The sequence below is a fragment of the Gekko japonicus genome, unplaced genomic scaffold, assembly GCF_001447785.1.
Source record: "Gekko japonicus isolate JY-2015 unplaced genomic scaffold, Gekko_japonicus_V1.1 scaffold162, whole genome shotgun sequence".
Taxonomy (NCBI): Eukaryota; Metazoa; Chordata; class Lepidosauria; order Squamata; family Gekkonidae; genus Gekko; species Gekko japonicus.
Window position 1 is genome coordinate 1302611 of NW_015176456.1, and position 27426 is coordinate 1330036.

Below are 27426 nucleotides of genomic sequence, written 5' to 3' on the forward strand. Positions count from 1 at the left end.
CCTCTTAGTTTTTGCATTACCCTAGAAGCTGGTGATAGGGCAGGTCTTTGTTTTTGCATGGGGACTCTCTGGAGGAGCACCTAATGAGTCACAAGGGGTACTGATAGAGGGAAATATTTATTTAGTGTTCGATGTTTTTCTTGTAGCCCTATGCATGCTCAGACTCTGTCTACTTGCACATGAGCAGTTTGGACCTTGGCCATTGCTATTAATTGCTACACCATGCAGCTGTATGCAGGTGTTTCAGTACATCAGGGTGCTTAATTATGACTGGAGATTTGGCAGGAACGTGAAATCTTTGAAATCAATAGATTCACCTAGTGAAAAGGTACCGAAGGATGCATGAGAAGAAAATGAAGAGTGATTTTCTGGACTTTGAAGCACTTCCTAGATGAGACCTAAGAAGTTCTTTCTTTAATGAACTTAAGTAGCCATGTCATTAGGTGACTATGGTAGTCCCTGGGAGTGTTTGTAGGAAGGGACTGTCTCTGTAAGAAAGCAAACTTTTTCTCCTAACCCACCAATTTGTTTACCCATTTCTAGAGTGGCAAGGGACCAGGCCAGGGAGAAGTGGTTCTGAATTGAGTCCCTTATAGTTCATAAGTACCTAATCACATAAAAAGTATCCTTTTAGTAAATGGCTGTGATGGTAAAAGATCCCTCATTTTTCCAGAAATTCGTTTGGAGTGGAATAGGGATGAAACACAATGAGAGTGCACCCCTCTGACACACATTCACACAATGATAGACAGCACTCCAAAGTAATTCTCTTCATAATTAGGATTTCTTAAAATTATAGCACTTCCCCCCAAATCAGCTGCCTGCTTCCAAGTAACAGTAATATAATAAAGTAGTCAAGTAGATTGAGTTGAAGAACAGAAACAATTAAAGCCAATACAAGCTCTTTGTGTGTGCATATGCATTAAAAGTGTTTACACTGGGTAGTTGCCCTGGAAAAAATCTTGCATGTTGAAAACATTGGTAAAATTACCCCAAATCCAAATACATCAAGACAACTATTAATGCCTTTATTATTAGGGAGCTCAAAGTGGCACCTGACAACAACTCAGTCGTTAAAGGCTTGCTTCAACAATTTGATTTTACTACCCCCCCCCCAAGAAAAACACCTACTGAACAATTCGTAGTAGTACAGTCTTGTAGGGTGCTCAGCCCCAGCCAAGTTGTCATTTTGGGAGATGGTACCAATTCAAAGTATTGGGGAGACAGATGGCAGAAAACTTACCTGAAGGAGCTAGTCTTGGCCTTCATTTCCTGGAGGTTGCAGCTAATGGCCAGAAGATCTAGAATCAGTGGGAAGTCTTGATACAAATAAACCCACACACACACACAAACACATCAAGTGGGGAAACTGGAGTTATGCAGCTGCAGCTAGATGAGTTAGTTGTCTGCAAGCCAACCCAGCAAGTGGCCTCTCCCTTCTCACTTCCATGTTGCAGTTCTTTATATGGTACAGATAGAATTAGAGGAGCTGGCTGTCTTCAGGCCAAGGTGGTGGATAATCTATGCCAAACTGCATGTTACGTCAGAGATGCATGATTACACCTACCACTGATTTTCTCACTGCTCAGTACAGCTGGGAGACAGCACTGACTTGAGGCCATGGCCCTCAGAAAGTGAGCTGTAAACCTTTTCTCACCCGTGCTGTTTTCCTGGTAGAAGTTATTGGAAAACAGTGCAGGCGAAATCTCCTTTTCCCAATCTATTGAGCTTCCCCTCAAAGCTGTTTTCAGCATCAGAAGTACTGGAAGACTTGATCATAGTCATGTAATTAAAGAGCTAGGCTAGAACCTTTTGCCCTAATACACTGGTTTTCAAACTGCATGGAATCCTTGTGTACCCTAGGTGAACCTTTAAAGGTGTGATCCAAAGTCTGCAATATAAAGTTGGTACAATTCCAAGATGCTTGCACCATTCTGAATTTTGTAGTTCGACTCCTAAGCCCCGGTTCAGTTTTTAACCATTCTTTTTCAAGTCAGGGACAATTCACACCCTTTTGAATATACACGTCAAATCAAACATGTATACTGTTGTCAGTGGTTTTGAAATGATAGGCTATGAATAACTTCTGTGAATATTCTCCCTGTGTGCCAAGGTGCTGGTAATCCTTGTTTTGCATAGGGCAGCTTTTGAAAACTTATTCTCATATCCTGTTACTTTATTCCAGTTCAGATTTGGTGTAGAAATGCAGACAAGTTTCTGCATATCAAGGGTGCTAAGGACTGAAGCTCCAAATGCAGAAACTGAAGGCACAGTGTCAGACAGAGTAGTCTTAGTGATTTTGGGGTCCAGGGCAAAAGCCTTTGTCCCACCTCCCCTCCACCAGGGACAGGTAGAAGCCACTGCTGGAAGCCTGCTTCCCAAGACCCAGACAGGGTGGGCATGGGCAATGACTGCAGGAGCCTGCTCTTCTTTCCTTCCTGTCAGGGGAGGTGGGTCCATGTGCAGTTGGGCACCCCACTACAGAGCCCACAGTAGTTGCTCTTGTTGCCCATAGGCTAAGACTGCCCCTATCTGCAGGTCAGGGGAAGAGGGTCTGACCTTTATCCATAAGTCAGGGGATAGGATCTGCCCTTCCCTGTTTATCATCACAGCTTGTATCTGACAGTGCACATCAGTGACCTAAAATTTATATCTCTTAAAATGCAATGGGGCATTGCAGTTTAAAAATGCAGAAGTACTAAATGCCCCCTAATGCAGGTGTAGTTTTGGAAGATACTTATTAAAAGTTTCTCAGACTTGACCATTAAGCCTTGTGAAACCTAGCTTATGTGAAGATGAGGCATTTCCTCTTGTCAGCAGTACCTTTGCTGCTAACAAAACAGGCAACAGTTGTGTCCAGGGGGACTTTTATCAATTACCTTTGATAAGCCATCTGTGACTTTTCTCAGAAATGGGGATCTGCCAGGCATAATGTATACCTTTTGTAACCTCATGGATCAGTGACTGTAATCCACTCTACATTGGGCTTTGAAGAACATTTAGTTAGTAGTGAATGTTGCTGCCCATCTCCTGAATGTGAAAGGAGGCTGAATCAGACAGAGGCTATTTTGCCACAGCTGCATTTGTTGTCTATTGACTCCTGCATTCAGTTTAAGACAGTGTTTTTAATTTTAAAAGTCCTTTGCTGCTTGTGCCTCACATATCACAGAAAGGCAGTCTTCAAGAATAAACTGTGCTTTGTTTTCCCTCTCCTACTTATATATTGCTGTTTTCTGAAGGAAATTATAGGTGCAGGCCTTTCACTGGTGTGATACTAAGACTTTAAAATACAATTGCCATTACTTTTCAGCCTCTTTCAGAAAGACTGGGAAGGCAGTTGAGGATATACAATTTTATCTCTTCATCTGTGAATTATTTTTGGTTTTGGGCTGTTTTAGTTCTACTTGATCACCTGTATGTTTTAGAACACGTTGTTTTAAGATACTAGTATTGTGCAGTAGTTTATTTTTGCTTAGGTTTTTTTTTAAGCATGGCACAATATGTTTAACATAAATCCATTTTCACTACTGCCTAGCATTAAATTAAGTCTTCAGCTAACCAGCAGGGCTATTCTTTGCAACTGGCAACTTTAAATAAGTGCCTACCTTAAACTTATTTGGAGATTTCGTTAGGAAATCATTGTCTAGATGTTTACTAAGATAATTTATTGCACAATGAGTGCACAGCTTTTCATGTTACTTTAACATTTTGGTTACTCTCCATGGTGGAAAGAAGAATGTAACACATAAGGATAACATGAGCAACTTACAATGCCATCTAAGAAGAGTTTCACCTTTCTAAGTTCAATGGGTTTAGCAGGGCTTTGCTTACACTGGCACTGTTTGTTTTGTTTTGCTTCACCGCATGTGTGAAGCTGGTGTGAAGCTGAAATACATTGTGATTCCCCAGTGTGGACATCTATCTCAGAATTGGCAATAGGAATGTGAAATAGGCTTCCTTCATCCCTGTGATATTTTATTTATTTATTTATTTATTTTACAAAGGGGACAAATTGAGAATTTATAGAAGTGGGAATAGGCTTTATTGGGGGGGGGAAGAAAGGGGACCAATAGTTTTGACAGATTGTTCAGTAAACGTCCCTTTTATTGAGAATTATAAAAAGGTGCTTAACACTGCTGTGTCATTAATATGGTACATTAAAAGGTTACTGTCAAGATAATGTTTCAGTTTTCAAAATTGACTGTAAGGGTTTATGGGCAGCACTCTTAATATTCTGCCGAGAAGATAAGGTATATTTTAACTTACCACTTGACAAAATTATTATGTTGTTACAGGGCTCCTCTTGAAGAGCTTGATTAATGTTAAAGCATAAATAAAACCTTATTTGAAAATAAAAGGAAAATTAGACTTGAACTGCTTGTGGCAAGCCTAATTTAACAGATGCCAACTTATGTGCTAGGTGATGGTGTGGAAATAGTGTTAGAGCAGTGTAAAATTAACCTTTTTTCAGTATCTTCCTTCTGGACCATGACATTTAAAAAACATATTTTACTATGAGCTGAGTAAAAAAATAAATTCCTTAGTTGAAATTTAATTAGCATTCATAATCTAGATACCATGTTTGGGGGGTATTTGTGATATCTCCATTTTTTTAAAAAAAATGTTCTTAACTCCTAGAAATGCATTGCAACATACAGATGGGAAGAAAGAAGAGAGACTGTTTAGCAAGCTCTGTGTGTAAAAGGAATATTGCTTCTTGCACACTCCTGATTACCCTGTATAAACAGTTTCTGACATCTGTCTTTATAGTTTTCGAGGAGAGAAAGACTTTGTTAAAAGAACCATTTTTGTATAGCAGTCACCGTTTCAGTCTTGCTTTACCTGTATTATGAAAGCAGATGGTCTGCATGTCTTTTGAATATTTATAACTATCAAAAACAATCTCTTGCTATTCACCCTTAGGCTTATGAGATGTCAGGACTGTTCTAGTTGGGGAAAAATCATCTTGGGTGTTTACAGAAAGAGGATTACATTAAGCTGAAATGACTATACATTTTCCAGTTTAATATTTGTCCATCAGCTGTTTAATCGTATTTAGATAATTGTGTAAATAAGTTGTTGTAGCCCTTGCCCCCTCTACTGCTCGAGCTTGAAAGCTTTAAACGCCAATGAGCCAGTTGTGTAAATGCTTCTTTCTTCCTGTCTTGTTCTAACATTCTAAAAGGGCTAAGAAAGTTTCTGGCAGTAATAGTTTGAAAAGGCACATTTTACACACACACAAATAGCCTAATAGTTTTACCTAGGTCTATTTGATTCTCTGTCTGTGGAGTTGCCTGCTTGCTTTTGTTCTGTGTTGCCGTTGTAATGCCTATGTGTTTTGAGATTGATCCTTGGTCTTCTTTTACAATTTGTGTATAATGCTTATGGTATAAACCTTAAAAGAAGAGATTTAGGGACAGGGCAGGATAAGTTTGCACATGTCTGTTTTGACCTGAAGCTGAGCAATCACTGATAACAGATTTTGCAGTGGCTGGTTGATTTGGCAGCAAAGCATGAGCAGTTTTGGTTTAGATGATTGAATTGACATGATTAATTTTTTTTGTTGTTTCCCACAAAGAACAACAATGCACTTTTAATCATAATTATAAACCATATCTGGCCTGCCTGATGAGAGTACTTATAGGTCGTAGTCAAGAAATGTCGTCCTAAAAACTGTTATATTGATTGATGAAAAATGGATAAGGTCTGAAAGGCTTTCTCACATCTAGAAAGAAATCTTATCTTCTGGCCTAGTGGCAAACAGTATAAATGTCGTCTGAGATGGTTGAATGTATTAAGACACAAAATTACTTGCGTACCACCTTATGTCGTACTTCATCAGAGGATAGGAATTCAGATATGGGATACATTTTTACTCTGTCTAGATGAACCAAAAATGAACTTTAGAAAAAGACATTTAGTCCTTAGTGTCACATAGCTATGGAAGATATTGTAAATAATGCATTTGGCTAGAAAAGAAAACTCAGGCTATGGCAGATGGTAACATCCCAAAGTAGTGGGGCTTTTGCAAAGGTGGCACCATTTCAGATCATATCTTCATCAAGCTCTGAGAAGAAGAACTAAAAGTGTTGCGTGTGTATAAATTGAGTACTTTTGGATCTTAGAGATGCATACAAACTCAAAGTAACCTTGCAGGAGGTATTCCAACATAGAGATATCTGTATTCAGTTTTAAATGAATTGTCAAACTAGTCAAAAGTTTTCCTGTTTCTGAAAGGGCAAAAGCTGTCACGAGCTCCTAAAAGAACTAATCTCAGACACTGCAACATGCTATATTTTATGCTAGTTCTGCTTTCTTGTGAATTTATAAACCCTTAATAGGTATGGACATTATGAAGAAAATAAATGAATAGGGAACCCATAGCTTGAAGCTAAGGTTGCCAACTACAGGTTTGGGGTGGTGCCTTGGGAGGGTGGGGTTTGGGGAGGGAAGGACCTCAGTGGGATATAATGCCTTAAAGTTCACTCTCCAAAGCAATGAAAACATTTACAGCCATCTGCCATTTTACAGTCTTGAAAAGTCCCAAAAATGTTCTTGTTAATTTGTTCTTGTTAAAAAGCTTGGTGTCACCCAGTGAAGTTGATACACAATAGCTTTAGGGCAAACAAGAAATACTTCTTTACTCAACATGTAAATTGTGGGCATCACTGCCAGTAGATGTAGAGATAGGCACAAGAATAGATGGGATTAGATAGATTAATGGAGGATAGGTCCATCAGTGACTACTAGTCATGATGACTAAAAGAAATGTCCATATTCAGAGACAGCAAAGCTCTGAATACCTGTACTAAGAGGCAACATTGGGGGAAAACCTCTGTTTCCTATTTGTTGGGCTTCCAGGGCAACTGGTTGACCACTGTTAAATAGGATACTGCACTGATCCAGCAGGGCACCTCTTATGTTTTTGCTAAAAGGAATCTTTTCTTAGTAATTATGAAAACCAAAACCAGGAGTCAGGGCTGGTGTCAGCATAACCTGAGGTGGGGCAGCTGCCAGGGCCCAAGGATTCTGGCAGGTGGTTCACCACCACCCATGCTCCAAGATGCTTGCATTGCTAGTGTTACTGGGGGAAGGGCTGCAGGCAGTGCTGGTGGCTGTGAGTATTGGCTGTGGTGGTGGGGCTCACAAGCAGGCAGGGGAAGGACACCCAGGGAAGTGGGAGTCATGTGGATGTTTGGGAAAAGAGGGTGTGAAGGGAGGTCCTGTAGGTGAGCAGAGGAAAGGAGGGGCACCCTGGAAACTCTGCCCAGGGCCCACCAGAACCTGGAACTGGTACTGATAGGAGTGACATGCATTCAGGTATTAACTGTTCATAAAACTAAAGAACTTATTTTTGTTAATATAGTAGCTATAGAGCAATTATTATTTGGGGGAAATGTAGCCATTAGTTGTATTAGTTAGTATTCACACCTTTTAGTTATGCTGGTGCTTAGCTTCTGTTGTAAATGCAATGAGGTAAGCTGATGGGCACCCAAGCATTCTTCCTCTCTGCACATTTTGTGCTAAGCGAGGACTAGTGATGAGGCTAGGTGCCAGCAAGCACAGAATCTCTTCCTCTGCCACCCCCTGCCAATCTACTGCATGACTGCTGCTGTTAGCCCCATTGCCAAGGAAGCAGGTCAGTAGGTATGACATCGGTGCCCCAATGTTTCATGGAGTAGATGTCTTCTTACATGAGCGTATGTAATGGCCTCTAAAGTGTGACGGGCTATTCCAAACCATGCAGCAATAACTCTGGTATTGCATCATTTTTTCCAGGGATGCTATGCTTAATATTTCTGTCAAATATAGTAGCGCAAATGCCTAAGATCTAAAAAAAACCCCAAACTCCGTATGGTGTTGAGACTAAAAATATTACCCATCAAACAATATAAAAACTTCTTTTGTTAAACTATTCTGTAATACAGATGATTTCCCCCCCTTCCTTTTCAGAGTATGATTTCTTCCATTGTGAACAGCACTTACTATGCAAATGTCTCAGCAGCAAAATGTCAAGAATTTGGGAGGTGGTATAAACATTTCAAGAAGGCAAAAGATATGATGGGTAAGCAAAAAGATAAGACCTGAACTACGCTGACTATATGCTTATACTTTAGCAAACCTTTAAGCTTGGTTTGAACTCTGGAAATGCAACGTGGTCTTAGTCTGATGAAATCTCTGTACATTTTTAAAAGTTTGATTTAGCAGTTTTCCTGACTGTATCAAGGGAGAAGGAAAAAGGAAGGCACATCAGTGCTTAAATGTTGCAGATGCTTGGATTTTTAAAATGTAATGCTTATCAATATGAGTACCTTGGCATCCTTCGTTTTCTGCTACTTAGGCAAAATGTTTTTATTTTTCTTTGAATATTAGTTTAAAAGCTTTGCAGCATTTGATCACTGATCCAGTGCTCTGTAAGAATAGAAGTGGTGGCAAAATGGTTAGCTCACACATGCATTCCATACTTGATGACTGCAACATTAAGTGATGGCTTGATTGTGTGAAATGGCTCTCACAGATCACATGACATACAGAACTTCCTTGTTGTCTTATTTTCCTTTGGACACGATTTTTCCCAATAGAGCTCGTACATACATTCTTCTGCAGGTGGATGGATGTAAAATCACAGTTCTCTCTGAAACTTTTTTCCAGTCATCCCTCCCTGAGTATGGAGCAGTAAAACCTGGGAGAATGAAAGTGTGTGGCCAAGTCTACTACACCTAGCAACCATTGCCATGATCATAGAATGCTGCAGTCCAACACCTTGGGATGGCAAGAATGGTTGCCGGCTCTGGAAGCTGTAGATAGTTTGTAGCTTGATTCTCACTAGCATTTATCCACATGTTCCTTTGTATTTCACTGAGGAAGGAGAATCTATGTAAATGTCTAATTTTATGGTTAGGATAATTTACATGTATGTATGAACCAGCCCTATATTAAACTGAGAAGCAGTTTAATATACACAAAAGACTTTGTGTTTCAACACCTGAAGGAAGGAATCTGGTGAACAAAACACAAATTTATTTTGAGTTCTGATCAAAATTTAAAGAATTTGTGACAAGGAAATCAAGTGATGTTGTGTTTAGGGTTTCACATAAGTTCAGATCTCTAAATAGTTTTTTCCTGCCACTTATTTCCAAGACCAGATGTGCATGGTGAGTTTGCCAAAGCTCTTGAGAGACTGTTGTAGAATTTTACTCATATTAGTTGTGCTATTGAAAAGATGCATTTTATTAACACTGACTATACTCATAATAGTATGCTATGTACTTTTCCAAATACTGTTTGTAAATGAGGAAAAGATATTTTTATTTTGTCTACCAAAACAATATTAAATGAAATGAGCTAGTTGGAATTCAGCCAAAAGTTGATATTTGACCAATAATACCAGTTCTACTATTTCAAAATTCTATAATTATAATCATTCAAAATCTTTATAATACTAACAGACAGTATTTCAAGACAAGCAGTGAAACATTTAGATAGATTCTCACTCAAGACACCATAAGAATGGTCTGTGTCCGGTGTTTTAGGTCATGGGATGTGATCATCAGTTGAATCTTTTTAGGTTGTTGGTGCCAAACGTAGTGATATAGTCTACTTTGGAAATAAAGATTTTCAAATAGCAGTTTTCCATAAATGAAATTGTGTACAAAACATTTAAGTATGTTGGATATTTCAGTGCACAATGATGTATTGTCACTACATCTTTTATGACAAAATAGAGACTAAGAGTAAGAGTCCATGAAGACAACTAAGGTACTTTAAATATACCTGCAAAGTATTTCACCCAAGTGAATCATATATTTCATTTTTCCTCTGTAGCTGAAATGGATAGCCTTTCTGAACTATCCCAACAAGGTGCCAACCACGTCAACTTTGGTCACCAACCAGTCCCAGGGAACACTGCTGAACAGCCTCCGTCACCTGTTCAGCTTTCTCATAGCAGTCAACCATCTGTTCGGACCCCGCTTCCAAACCTGCACCCTGGACTTGTATCTACTCCCATCAGTCCTCAGTTGGTGAATCAACAGCTGGTCATGGCCCAGTTGCTGAACCAGCAGTATGCAGTGAACAGACTTCTAGCCCAACAGTCCTTAAATCAACAGTACTTGAACCATCCTCCTCCTGTCAGCAGATCCATGAACAAGCCGTTGGAGCAGCAGGTCTCAACTAACACAGAGGTGTCTTCCGAAATCTACCAGTGGGTGCGTGATGAATTGAAACGAGCAGGAATCTCGCAGGCAGTTTTTGCACGTGTGGCATTTAACAGAACTCAGGTTAGCCTTTTCTTTTAAACAGCAAGATTAATTTTCCCATATCCCCTCCTGTTCATTATTCTCTTATTTGCACTAAATTAGACAGAGTGCAATCCTATGTAGAATTACACCGCTAGGAACCCATTGACTTCAGTGGACTTAGGAAGATGTAACTCAGCTAAAGATGGTGCTGTTGAATTTGTCATGATGGACAACTAACCCTTGATACAAAATTGGTGATCATTTCAGCTGTGGTTCCAACCATAGATGCTAAAAGTAATCCCGGTAGTGTTGAATACACTTAGTAATTTCTGCTGATATAATTTTACAGTCTACTAATCATTGCTTGGAGAAGCAAATAGTTAAAAAGAACAACACTTTATATTATGTAGGGGCTGTGGTTCAGTGATAGAGCATCTACTCAGCATGCAGTTACCACTCTCTGGTAACTCCAGTTAAAAGATCTGGCAGTAGGTGATGCGAACTATCTCTGCCTGAAACCTTGGAGACCCGCTGCCAGTCTGAGTAGACAGTACTGACTTTGGTGGACCAAGGGTCTGATTCAGTATAAGGCAGTTTCATGTATTCATGTGTGTTCAAGGCTTTTAAAGTACTATCTGACTGCTTTGCTCCCACATTGAGTATAAGAGGAATGTTTTCAAAGTATTACAGCTATGGCCACACTCATATTTGTGTTCTCAGAAATAGCTCATTTCAGAAGTAAAGTACTGTGCTACCAGCTCATTTTACTCTGTATTGAACTGGTAAGGGAGACTGCACAAATACCATGAATGTTAGCCAGGTTGCCCACTGTATTTGAGAAATCACGGGTCACAGCCTGGAGATTTACTGTTGGCTGCCCAGTCTGTTTTTGGGTTCTGTTGCCCAAGAGCAGATGGCCTCCATATTGTTACAGCCAATGGTAAATTCTCCTGTTCGCAACATGCAACCCTAATAGTTGAATTTGAAATTTGCTGTGCACTTAAAATTTATTTATTTATTGCATTTATATCCTGCCCTCCCCACGAATGAGCTCAGAGCGGCTTACAATAATCAGTACAATGTACCTAGTCCGCATAAAATATTTAAAACAAATTAAAATAATCATACATTTAAAGTGCTCGCAATACTGGTAATTCCTTCAATTAAACTGTGGCGTGTTCTAAGATGTACCACCAGAGTTCCCGGCTCTGCGATCTTCCGGCCTCCTGTGAAGATATGGCTCTATCTCCACCCTAGGACCGGCCCTGTACCACAGATGTTCAAATAGTGGTAGTTGGTGGTAGTGGCGAGTGGCTCCTAATTTAAAGCCTGGTGGAAGAGCTCCATCTTGCAGGCCCTGCGGAACTGTAGAAGGTCCCTCAGAGCCCTGATCTCCTCCGGGAGCTCATTCCACCAGTAAAGAGCGGCCACTGAAAAGGCCCTGGCCCTCATGGCAGCGAGCCTGGCATCCTTAGGGCCTGGAATGATTAATCAATGTTGTGACCCCAACCATAGTGCTCTCTGGGGTATATATGGGGAAAGGCGGCCCCTCAAGTATGCCGGACATTGGCCATATAGGAGAGGAGGATGCATTATGTAATCTAGTAAAAAACAGGGTATGTGATACAAAAGTGGCACTCTCTTCCAATAAATCAATACTGGTAAGGATCCATTCTGCACGTTGCAGCCTGTGACCTATTTCTGTGTGCCATTTAGACTTGGATTGCACAAGCATTGCAAATATTTTGGCTAGTGTCCGTGAACTCAGTTGACTCCTCTCCCTCTACCCTGGGTATCCGTGAGTCCTCCCCTGGTGTACCACAGAATGTAGGAGTATGGTAAGGTGCCACCAAAACTGCATAATACTTTTCCTTTTATCTACTACAAGCTCTATGATACATTGATCTTTTAAATCACTTATCACCCAATAGACAAAAGGAGTAAAACAAAAATTGCAACTGCTAGAGTTCTTTTTGAATCCCGGTCAGCAAGTTAAAAAGGTAATTAGGTCATCGGAATATACATCAGAACATGGTGAAATATAATTCCTCCTCAGGTTAGCATACAAAGGAAACTCCAGAAGATGTGCTTTTATGTTGATCTTACCTAAGGGACACAGACAAATTCGTTCTGAATAAGATAAACCCATTACCTACTGCTGAGGAGTGAGCATTTAGTCTGGCCAGAATGAGCGCCTTTACCAGGCTATGGGAAGACAACAGATAGATGTAGGAGGAAAGAGATTTTGGAGCTGAATACCAAAAAAATTAGGATGAACAGGTGCGGCGTGCTCTACCAGCAAAGCTTTGGTGATCAATTGATTTTACACGCTTTCTCACCAAAGCAAATGCTGCATGTAAGCTGCTTAATGGAATGGAATCAAAGCACCATACACACATTTTTATAATTGCCAGGAAAAAAAATAAAAATTAAAGTGGAGGATCACATAAATTTTACAAAAAGACAATAAACCATTTCATTTGCAAAAATGCCTACCCAGTATTTAAATCTGGTGGTAAAAAACTCCATCTGATAGGAGTGATATGGGCTTTCTCAGAAAAATTTAGAATTAGAAAATTTTCAAATAAATTATCCAGGCTCGTGAATAGAGCATGATCTGATTTTTTTTTACCCACATTTAATAAACAAATTTAAAAATATCTCATGCCTCATTGGCAACTAGAATAGAAATATTTGATTGGGGGGAAACAGATAATGTGGAGTTTAAATGTTATGTTAAAAGATTTGTATGGAAATTATTTGTATTGGAAAATACTTTAAAATTTTAAAGACAACACAGCATGTACTTATATTACATTGCTTAAATTAAAGAAAAAAATCCAAAGGCACTGCAAACTCTTTACACTCTAATTTTAGCACACTCAAAGAACTATACCTGATCTGCCATAGAAGTGGTTGTCCATTCACCTTTTTCAACAGGATTTAACTCTAGTCCACAGAGGTCACTGTGGCACTTTATCATTTGCTTTACTTGTTAGTTCTATATCCTATCCCCATATAAATAATTACCAGCCTGAAATTTCTAAGCTTGCCTGATTACTGTACTGGCCATGACTGTCATATTAATGTTATGAATCTTCAGAACTGGAATTTTTTCCGTAGAAAAATTAAGCACCATAAAATTCTGTGCCCAATATCTCTGATAATATTTTCAGTTCCAACAGAGATCCCATCCACCATCCCATTTCAGTCTTTCTCTGGAAATTCTACTGAAGCATATATATATGTAGCAGATGCATTGGAACATGTGTCCTTTAAGAGTTTGTTAAAAAATCTTCCCATGCTCACTTTGGAAAGCCACTTTGGAAAGTGTGGCAACTTTTTTTTTGTCTTTTAAATCCATCTCGGTTGCCCTATAACAGTATCATGTGCAATCTAAAAGATAATCTAGGTAGGGATTAGAGGTACATTTAAGGCAAATATTCTCCCAGGAACCAATTCTTAATTTGCAAAGAACTCTCACCTAAGTTAAACAGATATAGAAAGTTATCAATGCATCTTTGAATAAAAATGTTCTAAGGATGAAAATAAGAGCAGGGGGGAAAGGGGAAATGTTTTGATAGTCTATTTTTGAAAGTTGGCTTTTTTGTCCATTTGTAAATTCAGTTTCTATGTATGTGGTGGCTTCATATTCATACAATAATTTAAGCTTGTATTTTCCCCTTTCCCCCCTTAAAAATGTACCCTTTTAAAAATGTACTTTGAAGGCTCTGTGTACTCCCTTCTCGAGTGTGGGGAATGAAGGGGACTTCTTATTTAAGAACTTTGCAAATCAGCATGGCCTCAAAATTTACAAATCAGCTTCATATATAAGCTGCTAATGCACAACCAACCTATGCTGTAATCACCCCGTGCTGTAGGTTGATTGCACTTTTATTTACTAATGCATAGCTGAGTAATTACTGTAGCCAGCATCCTTGTGACTTGTAGAATAATACTGTTGTGAGATCATATCATACCAAGAGTACACTGCTGTCTGCACCTTCCAGCACTAGATTATTTATTTACTGTATTTACATACCACCTTTCCATGCAGACACTCTAGACATTTACATTTTTTTAAAAAAAGAAAAAACCTATTTTTAATAACTTTTATACCTACTTTCCCCCTCCCCCTTAATTCTTGGGAACGCTTCCTACAGCATTGGGGAAAGTCAATTTTCTATTTATTTTGGAGTATCTTTGCTTTGCCAAGGTCTGGTTTTTATTAGTTAAAGTAGAACAGCCTGGTCCATCAGACTGAGCTTTGGACAATGTCTTTGATAGGTCCTTGAAACAATAATTTACTGAAAACCCTTGGGATTATTTCCTGCTCTGTGACTTCTTCCTTTGAACGGAAGGAAGAATTTTGGTAATATTACATCTGCTGAACTTTAATTAAATTGAACCTTTGGAAGATAAATTTGTACAATGTCTCTGTATGTGGCATTTATGGAAGTGACTGAAGCTATTTTTATTTATAATATTTATAGTCCACCTTTCTCATTGAGACTCAAGGCAGATTGTGTGTCTGTGCAATCAGTAGGATGAGGAAACATCTAATAAACAATGTAATAGGACCAAGGTTGTAGAAATCTGAAACAAGGCATACTATTAAGCATATGTTAAACAGTCCAAGAACCTACCTTGTATTAGATAAGCAGAAATGTAATGGTATTAAACATATGTTAAACAGTCCAAGAACCTTGTATTAGATAAGCAGAAATGTAATGTAGTGAGCAATGTAAAACATACAGCAACAGATACTTCATATTAGTAGTGCAGTCAACAATTCTGTTCCTTTTATTGAAGCATCTTCCTGAATCATTCTGTTAGCAGCCGTATTTCCTTTATAAAATTGCATTTCTAAATAGTTCCAATTAAAACAGTTTGTAGAAAGCCAGAAGCATGGGGCCTTCTGACCTTCTCTGCCAGGTCCATTCCAGAGGGTGGGTGCCACTACAGAGAATGTACTTGTCTGGGCAGTTTAGATCTTGCCTATTTGCAGGGTGGCATCTGTAGAAGGCCCTATTGTCATAGTGGGGCATAGGAGAGGCAGTCTTGCAGATATGAGGGTCCAAGGACATGAAGAGCTTTCTATTGAATTGAATCTGGTAATAAATGAGCAGACAAAGGATCAACTGCAGAATGGGTAAAATATATATGCTCCGTCTAATTCCTTATAATAATAGAGCTGCAGCATTCTGTACTAACTGGAGTTTCTGAGTTGATTTTGAGGGAAGACCTATATGAGGTGAATTGTAGTAGTCTTGTCTCAGTGTGACCATAGCATGAATCCTGGTGGCCAGATCAGCTGAGTCAAGGCAAGGAGGTCATTTTCAAGGCTAAACTAAATTGGAAGAAAACGCTTTTTGTGGTTGCATGAATTTGGTTCTAATGCTGGATCTAGTATAATCCCGTGGTTGTGACTGAGTCAGCTGATTCCCATCAGAAGTGAGAACCATGATGTCCTTCAAGACCTTAGGCTTTCCAGCCAGCATTACCTCCGTCTTGTCAGACTTCAGTTTCAATTTGTTCACTCTCATCCATTTAACTACAGAAGTCAGGTAGTGGCTCAAAACCTCTACTGCTTCCCTAGGGGGTTTATTTAGAGAGCTTCGGGCAATCAGGAACTTTCCCAGGAAAAATAGATAGGCATAGTCAGGAAAACAGTGTTGTTTAACAATTTTTTAAAAAACTTAACATTATGATCTTTGGCTATTGCACAGAGCCCTAACAAAATTTGAAGTCGATGAATGCTAAATTTTATCAATGCCACAATATCTGCTAAAATAGCAGTATTTATCAGTGAACTAGGAACAATCCCTGTCAGCTCTATTTCATGAATTTTGACAGTGGTATTGGAATCTTACTTATTCTTATTTACTGTGCATTCTTATTTACTGTGACTTCCTTGCCAAAAATGGGAATTGGCAGTATTTTCTGGGATAGCTACATAAACTGTTCCCAGTGCAGCAGACCATAGTTTTGGTATGCATATTTTCTAGTGTTCTAGAAGACTGCCCAGCGTTGGTGACTGCAAACAGACTGTACAAATAAATAAAAAGTTCTAGTAGTAGCATTCCTTTCTGCTCCAGCCTGTCTAATGCCCCCCTTTACATAGTGATGTTTAATGTGATGTTTAATATGAAACCTGTTTGTAATATGCGGTTCAATGCTTTAAAGAATAATGTAAGTTTTCTATGTCAGAGATTTTATATCGAAGTGTGTTTTATTTTATTTGCAATGCGTCTGCATCATTCACAGGCAAAAACTTATAATGGTTTGTGGCTGTAAATGTGAAACTTTAAATCTGAGGGGGTATGAATTTTGTTTATAAATATATACAACCTCTAACATGATTGAGATAATGTCCCATAGGTACTGCGGTTATTATTAAGCGTATGCGTATTTGCCTCTTATATTTAGGGCTGCCAGCAGGCCTAGTGAAGAATGTCCAAGTTGCTTTAATAAAGGCTTAATAGGATATTATTTACCAGATAAATATCTCTATGCCAAGATAAGCTTAAGTGGCCAATTTCTATATATTAAACCTTTATCAAAAAGTTAGGACATCTTTCTCCAGGCCAGTTGGCAGCCCTGCTTATATTCCAGGTTTCTATACAGTTGCATTATTTCGATTTCCCCCATATTTCCTTACACATATATTAGTTATAAAAATACCTAAACTCTCAAGCAATTGGTAAATGTTAATCACAATCTATTCTTAAATAGTATACAGTAAAGGGGGGAATTAGTTTTTGAGTATGTAAGAAAATTCAGCAAGTTTCAGTTTACATTCTCTGTAATTTTTCTGAGATGTCCCTGGGAAAGCTACTGAACTTTGCATCACATCCTAAGCCAGTGTCCTCCTTCCCTGTTGAAGACTTCTATTTCTAGGTTTTGTCACTGGGAAGAGAATGCCTAGTTAAAGAGATGAGGGCTCCTTTCCCATTGTCATTTTGAACTAGTTGTTCTCTTGTTGCTGGCCTGATTCCTTGTAAAATGGCATGGGAATTGAGGTTTCAGATACCATGTTTAAATCTATCTATGAGCCATATCTGAAGTGCACTGCCCATTTCAGACTGTGCTGTTTTTCCCCCTGCCCCCTTTGCACTATGTTCTATTTGGACCCTTTTTTCCTTTTTTGAGAATTGTCTCATGTCTAGTGCTATAGCGCAAAAGTTAGAACATTCAAAAAAGAGGGGGGAAGCCAACATGGAACACTCTGCGAAAAGGGGGGGGCAGCACTTTTAAGAGCACTGCCAAAATTTCCAACATCACACTACTGCGATTCAGAAGGGCAAAGAACACCTGAAAATGAAAGAAAGGAGTTTAAAAAAAACAAAAAAACAAAAAAATCCCCAGCCCCAACATTTTTGAATGGACATAAGAAGCTTTGTATAAAAAGTTTTTTTAAAAAAAATCCAGGAACCAAGAAGGTTGTGTCGGAAATGACACAAAAAATCTGTTAGCACATGGCTGCTTCAACAGATTATAAAGGCTGTTTGAAAGGGGCCTAGGGTACATATACATATAACAGACTTTCAGCCCCTTTTTCTGTTGAGCAGTGAAACTGAAGCTGACTAGACTAGAGGAATTGCTAGCTAAACTGGAACCCGTCTATCCAATGGATGTACTCAGCATTAAGAATCCCAGACGGCTGCAGTACACAGGCATACATATTTGCTCCCAAGTAATTCTATCCTTCATCCACGAAGACGTCAAGCTCTCAAGGAAAAAGTCTGTTTGTGTTGTTTTGTGTGTGTGTGGGGGTAATTTACTTTGATCTGAAAACAATTTTGGAAGAGAGAGCTAGCAAATATAAGCCCAGTTCTCAACTGCTGTCAGTCTACATTCAGGGTTCTGCATTCTACATTCAGTAGTTTTGAGGGCACATCACAGGTTTACATAGATCAGGGGTGGCCAAACTTGCTTAACGTAAGAGCCACATAGAATAAAAGTCAGATGTTTGAGACCCGCATGACATTAACAAGTATTACAGACATGTTTTTAATTGGAAAATATGCAAATTTGCTTTTTATTAACATTACATGAGACTGCCAAAAATAAAAACAAAAGGGGTAAAAATAGATATTGATAATGATATTTATTTGTCCAATGATATTTGAAGGTTTGGGGGGGGCTTTGAGAATGCATTTAAAGTTAATTGCTTTCTTTTTCTGCTCCCCCCTGCCTCAAGCCTACCCAGGAAGGGGAATACTGGCTGGGGAAGGGAAGACTGATTGAGGAGGCATGCCTCCCCTTTGCTTCCCCAACTGTGCTGCCAGGAGCCGCACAATATGTGTGAAAGAGCCGCATGTGGCTCCTGAGCCACAGTTTGGCCACCTCTGACATATATCAACCAAGCTAGGCTTTCTTTTTTTCCCCCTTCTTTTTCTCCCATTTTTCCACTTTCATTGGCACACTGCTTATTTTCCAGTAAAATGAAGAATGAAGATGGATTATTCAAAATTGATAACAGTAATGGACCATCCTGTAATGTTTTATTGAATTTGAGTTCTGTAAATTATATGGTGGAGGGAAATTTGCCTGCTTAAGTATAACAGAAATTGCCACTGTGTTCATATAATTCTTCGCAGTGTAATTTAAGAAAAAGCACACTACCCATATCACTGTTTGAGTAAAAGGTAAAAAGGTGCTATTACACTATCATGACAGCTCTCCTCTTGCTAATAAGCGACAAAGATAAATGTGTCTGCTTATAACTTACTTGGCAGAGCTCCAAACTTGCGGGTGGAGTTTGAAAATAATCTTCCACCTGGATATGAGATTTCAACCCATTGCAGTGGAGACAGATAGCATATGAGGAAGTTCTGCATATTTGGGGGGAAGGTTTCAGCAAATCACATTTTTCTTCTAAGAGCTTTGAAGTTCCATAAGGCTGATAAAAATCTATCTGAATCAGTGATTACGTTCAAAGAGCAGACAAACTGGGGGCCAGACAGACTATGTTCTAGTGTGTATTGGCAGCCACTTTAATTTATCTCCCATTTTAAAGAATTCATAATTAGCTTTTGAAAGTGCTGATATTTATTGAACATTTTTGTGCAATTACTAATGAAGTATACGTGCAATGACTTGTAAAGATTTGTTTATATTTTGTGATTTGGCTGTTGTTTAAATTGACTTCTGCTGTAAGGAAAAAGATTGGGCTGTTGAACTAGCAAATTCAAGTGCATTTAAGCACATATCTCTGTGTTCCATGTATGGCAGAAGTCCAATATGAGAATTAACACAAGCTGCATTAATGGAGTAATTGTTAATATGGTTAGTTATGACATAATCATACTAGTAATGTTCATATTTTGTCATATTTCAAGATTTATAATGTAAATAGCTGATGCCAGGAGTATAAGAAAAATATGGTGGGATCATGGAAACAGATAACAATATTCAAATATGTTAGGGATTCACAACTGAAGGCCCAGAGAGTATTAGTTAACTCTCTTACCTATCAGAGGCACGAGGAGAAGGTATAGTGACTGTGGCATCGGTACTTGAGGAGGGACTGGGTCTCAATGGAAGGGCCTCAGCTTTGCTTGCAGAAGGTCCCAAGTTTAATCCCTGGCATCTCTAGCTAAGAAGGACCAGGCAATTGGTGATGTGAAAGACCTCTAACCTGGAGAGTCACTGAGTCTGTATAGGCAGTCTGATTCAGTATAAGGCAGATTCATGTGTATACTTACTAAAGGTTGATGGAAGATGGGGAAGGAAGGACTATTCTTTAATGTTCCCTTAATGAGAAAAAGAGTTGCATGAAAACTGGTTCCTTGCATACACTTTCTGTACTATTATTCTCAAATGATGTGCAGGGACTTACTGGTATTATCTGACAGAGTACTGCAAGAAATAAACACATTAAATAATTAAAGGCCTCTGAGACATGGCACACCTTCTCCAAGGGCAAATAATTCTGGTGTATGTTTTCCTCAGGAATGATTGGAACATTCAATCATTCTTGATGCAGATGTGAACAAAATTACACTGCTTTTAGAGGAGATCACTTCTTGTATCTCTGCACAAGTAGCTGCTCTGGGCATACAGCTTTCTAATCAAAAGGCATATCCAGAGTAGCATCTCACTCAAAAATGCTGCTGATTACCTTTTTGGAAAACAGGTAATTCTGTCATATCTCAGCATTGGCATTACAGAGCAATCTGCTGAGGAGGACAGGAGTAGAAGGTTGTAAGTATTGCTTCTGCCTAGGGTTACCAACGTAAAGTTGGGGCCTGGAGTTTTGTAGAATTATAGCTAATCTCCAGAGTACAGATATCAGTTCCTGTAAATGAAAGACAACTTTAAAGGGAAAGAGCTTTGTAGGGCAGACTTTATGGTATGCCACAGAGCCTAGAAGAAACAGAAGTCCTAGAATAACATCACATCCATGCTGAGCCCAATGGGGACTCCAAGTAGCTTACATTGTTTCTTCTCATCCATTTTATCCTTATGAAAACCTTGTGCGGTGGCTTGGGCCAAGGGTTTGACAGGCCCAAGGTTACCCCACAAGCGTCCATGGCAGAGTAGGGATTTGAAGTTGATTCTTTAATATCCTAGTCTGGCACCAACCAATCTCCAGAATTTCCCAAACTGGAGGCAAATTTACATCTGCATGTTTCATTCAAATAGTACAGTTACCATGTACACTAGAATGTACAAGCCTTTAAAACACAGAAAAAGATTGTTAAAATTGTCTATTAATGTTTGAAAATGGGCTGAAATTATTGTTACAGTTATTAATCCCTCAAAAAGTATATTTTCAATGATTTACAAAGATTGGAACAGCCAATAGGGTGTTTTTGTATCAAAACTGTGATTCTTTTAGGAGTCTTGGAAAAATGAATGTGAAAAATGAATTAAAGTAAGATATTGAATTAATATCCTGATTTTAGCCAGTGCTAAGGTTGGAGACAAATGCTATTTAAATCAACAGGACCGCTTCAATTGCAGGTGGTGAGAATTAGGTAGCACGTTTTGGGGACTTTGAATCAAGCTCTGGAGTTGTAGAAAACTAATTAATTCAGTAACACTATTTAATGTTGATTAAAAGGTAAATAAATTATATGGTACTATTCCATTCCAGTAGTCATTTTTTTAGGTATACAAGAAAAACTGCCTCAGTAGTTTTAGAAATCCCTATTCATATTTTAATGGTGACCATTTATTATTGGTAATGTAACTTTTTGGGCATTTTATGGTAATTTTCTTCATAAATATTCAAAATATTCCCTTCCCCCCTCAATAATAAACACAGCATCATTTAAAATAATTTCAAATACAGGAAGTACTCTCAGTTGCTCTGTTGGTGAATGATAGTTATGAGAGCTGATTTCAGTGTAAGTTCCTTACCAGGTCCTATATTCACACCTTTTTTTTTTTTTACAAATACTGCTTTATCTTTATCTTGCACAACCAAATAATTCTGTTTGTTCTTCCTTGCTCTTGGTGATTTGCTTCAGATGTGGTCTCTTACTGCTGAACAAGCAGTTCCTGCCCCAAGATATTCCCAACTAATGTAATCCATGGTATGCATGACAAAGAGATTGTAGGTACATCCTCCTTGGACATCTAAAGAGCAGATGGTTCCTAGTAACTCAAGCAAACACTGAGTGGTTCGCTAGGTTGTACATATTCAGGTTGGCTAGGCCATCTAGTCAGAGAGCCAACCCAAACTTGTGCCAGACGTTCCATGTCCATAGCACCCAATGATGTTTAAAACTCAATTTTCAGGCTTGCAGGAACCCACTGTGAATTGGGATCATGTCACATGATAGGGGGTATCCCTCTTTAAAAAAAAAAAAGTCTAGTATATAGCATTTTATTTGTGCCCAGAAAGTACAAGATTTCTTTGTGTACATCCTAAACAGTCCTAAAAATATGCCTGGATTTTTGGATTCTTAAGGTTCGTTTCTTCATCTTAGAAGGCAAAGTTCTCTATCTTTATCTTTGTGTATAAACATTCATTTAGAACCAAAAGCTGAAGTGATTTGTAAGAAAATTAAAACAAGGCATAGAGCTTACAGTTCCGTAGAGCTGCCTTTGCCAAAAAGTAATTTGGGATATAAATATCTTAGTTAATAAATAATAAAAGATGGTGATTTATTTGTTTGATTTTTTTTAAAAAAAACTCTTTGCCATCATAAAATGTGCTTGGTGCAGCATATACAATCCCCCCCCCCAATTTTATCTTCATAACAACCCTTTAAGGGTAGGTTAAGCTGAGAGAGTGTAACTGGCAGCTCATTGAAACTAGTGGTAGGGTGGAGATTTGAACCCAAGTCTCATTGGTCACAATTAAGAATTCTAACCACTACATGACATTGATTTATGAGTGAGACATAATAGTCAGTATTCATTATACACAAAAATTACTAAATTGTGAAGAGAATAGATTATCAATCAGGTAACCTTGAAGCATCTACCTCTGAATCGAAACTATAAATGCATGTGAATTCTTGATTTATCAAATAACTTTGTACTGTATACCTGATGGAGTGAGAGGAGGGTAGAGAGGAGGGTTACCTGATGGAGTGGGTAAGTATGTGTTTGTATATGAAATGTGCCTGTGTATCTCAGGATAATTTTTCCTGTTTTTGTGGCGATGGAAAAGTTGACACATGACGATAAATATGTACCTTAATGAATTAGTATGTATTTCAGTGATTACACATTTCAGTAATTATTACTTTTTCAAATATTGGGGAATGGGAAAAGCAAAGTACAGCTTTCAAAATGGCAATAGACACATAGATTTTATTTAATTTTTACAGTGTTTCTTTAGTCTCAAAATTCTGAAGCAGTGAGCAGTGACTCAAGAAAGCTCATTCCCTACCACAATTTTTTTAGTCTTGTTTGTAAGTTATATAGTGGTCCCAAATTTCCAGAAGAAGGTTCTCTGCCTTTGTATTTGTTTTATTTCAGGCTTTGAATAAGAGTGGTGTAAAGGGCTGCAGAATTACTTGGATTTTATTTATTCTTATTATATTGTCTGTTTTAGAAAGATTTCATGGCAAGTTAAGTCAGTAAAAAAGAGGAGTCCAATTAAGCAGATTCAGTTTGTATTGTGCATAAAGCAGATGCTTAATAAAATTAAGACTACAATTGAAGCTCTCTTCTGCATTACCTCAATTGTCAGTAATATATTCCTATGCAGGATGAATGCCTTTTTACTGCATGCTTTCCAAAGTTAGAGAAACAAAGAAAAGAATAATTAGCATTGACTGACTGTGGATGTTGTATAAGACTGCATAGTGTAACAGGGTGTTTTGTGTGTGGGATTTTTGGTATTTTTTCCCTTTACAGGGCTTGCTCTCAGAAATCCTGCGAAAGGAAGAGGACCCCAAGACAGCTTCACAGTCTCTACTGGTAAACCTTCGGGCTATGCAGAATTTCTTGCAGCTTCCAGAAGCAGAAAGGGATCGCATATACCAAGATGAACGGGAAAGGAGTTTGAATGCAGCTTCTGCTATGGGCCCCACACCTCTTATAAGCACACCACCCAGCCGACCTCCACAAGTAAATTGTCTTTCGTGTATTTCTGATCTGTTTGTTGCTAAAGTGTTGGTAATGTCTGACGAAAGAAAACTAAGCTGTATACTATTTTTAAGCATAAATAAGCATAAATAGTGTTCTGAGGCATGAGTTAAAAATCTTTTATAATCTAGCCCTGACCTGGATAGCGCAGGCAAGCCTGATCTCATCAGATCTCGGAAGCTAAGCAGGGCCAATCCTGGCAAGTACTTGGAAGGGTGACTTCCAAGGAATACCAGAGCCGGGATGCAGAGGCAGATTATCAAGCCACCTTTCTGAAATGTCCTAGCCCTGCTAGGGTGTCACCAGAAGTCACTGACTTCCTGGCTTGCAAGCACACACACAAAATATTCACCAAAAAAACCCTTTTATAATCTTTATTAACCTATGTAGACAAGAAGCTCTGAAGTCAACAGACAATTCTGTGTTTTGGCTTTAGATACAGCCAGGAAATATGTATAACCTTCTCCATCAAAACCCACACACACACTTCTGTCCACACTGCGCTCTATCCATTGTGGGGGCAGTTCTCTGGAGCAGAACTCATTGAATAAATTGAGTTGGTTTTTATACTCTGCTTTTCTCTCCCCTAAGGATTCTCAAATCAGCTAACAATCGCTTTTCCTTCCTCTTCCCACTACAGTCACCTTGTTAGGTAGGTGGGGCTGAAAGAATTTGGAAATAACTGTGACTGGCCCAAGATCACCCAGTGGGCTTTGGAGGAGTGGGGAATCAACCTGGATCTCCAGATTACAGTCCGCCGCTTTTAACCTCTGTATGGTTTCTCAAAGAACGCTCCAGGAAAGGATATATGAGCCTTCTGAGAATACTATAATATCTAGGATTTTCAGTCAGAATCTATTGATTTTTGGATCTCTGTTTTAATAACTGTCATAGCTGGGAGTCCAAGATGTTATCCATTTTCCATTGAAATTGCTGCTGATTCCTCAACAAAAAAAACACAATAAGCTAGTCCCAACAAATGATACAAAATGCAGAAAGTAAACAGCAACTCCTATAAGGAGTGGGTTTTTCTTCCTCTTTATATACGTAGTTCATTTTTTATACTACATCATTATGCAATAAGTGTATGGTCTTTTGCCAGCTACTTACATGGATTTGTGTATTGAAATGTTGAGTACTGACTACTTGTTTGATACTTCCTAGTTTTATTTATCATGTATGTATTTTATGCAGTGTGTAAGTGGTTCAATAGTAAGCTGTATTTTGCTTTAGTCCTTTGCACTTTGGTGTTTTGTCTTTGTTTGAAAATGATTCCTGAACATTTCTAAAAATCAGGTTAAACATAAATCAGGCTTATGTCTCTGATCTAGAGATTTCTTGGACCCTCAGGGTTTCAGTCTTCTGGGTGCCAAGGTGGAATCTTCATATATGTGTGGTACTCACAATTTCTAATTTCAAAGGATATATTTCAGTGTGCATTGCACTTTACTAAGATTGTTTAAACACCTCTGAAATCTAAGTGTCTGGTCTTTCTCTAAATAGAAAATAGTTCTAATTGACAATCTGTGTGCCAAGTCTTATTTTAATGACATGTGAAATGGCCAAAATATAAAATACAACCTTCCATCCTTGAAAAACCACCATGGAGAGGAAAGTTAATGGAAACACTCACACTTAAATATAACTGTACTTCCAGGCGCCACCATAATAATGGAGTAGTAAACTTTGTCCTGATAAAAAGCCATTTTGAAAGCAACCACATTTATTATACCTTTCATGCCATTTGCAGAGAAGAACTAAAAAGTAGTTTGTTTTGCCTGGAATGAACTACTTTATGAATTTTAGTGTATAATGTAATATTAAAAGCTAAACTGGGATTTAAAGAGATTTTTGTTCCTAAAACTAAAACAGTAGTTATGAGAATGCATTATAAAAGGTTTTTTGTTTTATTTTCACCTGGGAAAAATAATGTGAGCTCCCATATTTGTGAAAACCTGTTCATTTACCTATTTGTGCTTTGTTCAGAAAATATAGCTCCAGAATTTCCCATTTTTATAATTAGTGAGGACATACATACAGATTAGCTAGTAAAGAAGTTTTTTCTGTGTACTTTAAAATAAGTATTAGGAATGGAAATTATTCTTTCTTATGCTCATCTTCACAAAAGTTTATAGCAGTTTCTTAGAAATGGTAGCAGTTTTGTCACAATTACAAATAACTGATTAGGTGATGCCTAGTTGCACTGTTTTTAAGATGTACTCTTTTAGCAGGCATTTGTTTCACATTTTGTGAACGGCCATATGTACTGATGTGGCTATATTAGTAATAACTTTTATTATGGGTTTTGGTGGTGTTCCAGTTTTACATTTTTGAAGGTTTTATGCCCTTTGCTAGCGCTTTTTCTCACAGAGCTCTCTCTTGAGTTCATTTTTACCCCAAACACTAAATTTCCTTTCAGGAAACTGAGTGTTACAAACCTCTGCTCCTTTTTTGAAATAAATTTGTGAAGCACAGCAAGTTGTGACTGATGCTTAAGGAAGGGTTTTTTTTGCATAGATAGTCTCCTAAAGTTTAATTAGTAATATAAAGTAGTGCTCACCACAACATAACCTAATCATGCATGCTATTCTTAATGCTTCAAAAGAAAGTTAAGAAATAAAGGAATTATTTTTGAGATTGCTTTATTGTGCAAGACTTTAAAAATGAAATAAACTTTCTTAAGCAATCTACATCCAAAGTCAGTATATGCTAAGCAACCTTGTTAATTTCCTCATAAAAATAATTTGACGATAATAAACTTACTTTTGTGATTTGAGAAAAATTGCTGATTGCTGTAGGTATTCTTTGCATGAGAGAGTTGTTCAGAGTAAAAAAATATGGACCTGATCTGCCAACATTAGTATAATTTAATTATTCTCTTTCACCATGTTTCTGATTTAGCTCATTTAATCCATGTGGGCCCACTTTTAAATCATCTCTATAGTCTTGAGAAAACAATTGCTTTAGGTGAATGAAGAAATACTTCAGTGTATAAGGGTTCAGTGCAATTGCCAGCTTTTTCTGGTGAATAGAAAAGAGAACTGCAAAGCAGGTTTGATGGCTACAGAGGTAATTTATGGCAGTGTCGCAATTTGCAGTATAAATATTCAAGAATTTTTTCCAGCTTAAGACACATTCAGAGATTGAAATACATTTGAAGTTAACTAGACAGTTTGTCTAAAAAAGCATTAAATTGTTTTTGTTCTGTGCAGAGAAGAGCTATAGAAACAAGACTTAATAGGACAGCACTGTAGATTACTTTTTAAATAAAGAGTAAAATTAAACATTTTGTTTATTTGATACCTAACACTGAAATCCTGCTCTTCCTCTGAGGAGCCATGGGCAGTACTATTACCATTGCGCACACAAACACAGTTACTTGAAGGTTCATTTCTCTGGTAAGAACCTGGGCAGACTTTCCCACTGCATGGGTGCTTGTCGGTTATTCCACTAGTTGTTGTAGATTTTCTGGGCTGTGTTGCTGTGGTCTTGGCATTGTAGTACCTGACATTTCATCACCTGACGTCACAGCTGCTGGCGAAATGTCAGGTACTACAATGCCAAGACCACAGCCATACATCCCGGACAATCTACAACTATTGCACAGTTTTTGCTGGCATAACTTTATGCT

The 27426-nt window shown here is 38.2% G+C and overlaps 1 protein-coding gene across 8 annotated transcripts in view; it reads left to right on the top strand.

The window, feature by feature from the left end:
- SATB1 (SATB homeobox 1) overlaps nucleotides 1-27426 on the top strand; it is a 127135-nt gene that overhangs the window by 54767 nt on the left and 44942 nt on the right. For 7 of the 8 annotated variants that reach the window (XM_015426957.1, XM_015426963.1, XM_015426956.1 and 4 more), the window contains 3 exons: nucleotides 7954-8065; nucleotides 9826-10280; nucleotides 23565-23777. In XM_015426957.1, the coding sequence (XP_015282443.1) occupies nucleotides 7954-8065; nucleotides 9826-10280; nucleotides 23565-23777 (780 nt within the window). The remainder of the gene's footprint in view (nucleotides 1-7953; nucleotides 8066-9825; nucleotides 10281-23564; nucleotides 23778-27426) is intronic. The other variant, XM_015426960.1, reaches the window with a different exon arrangement.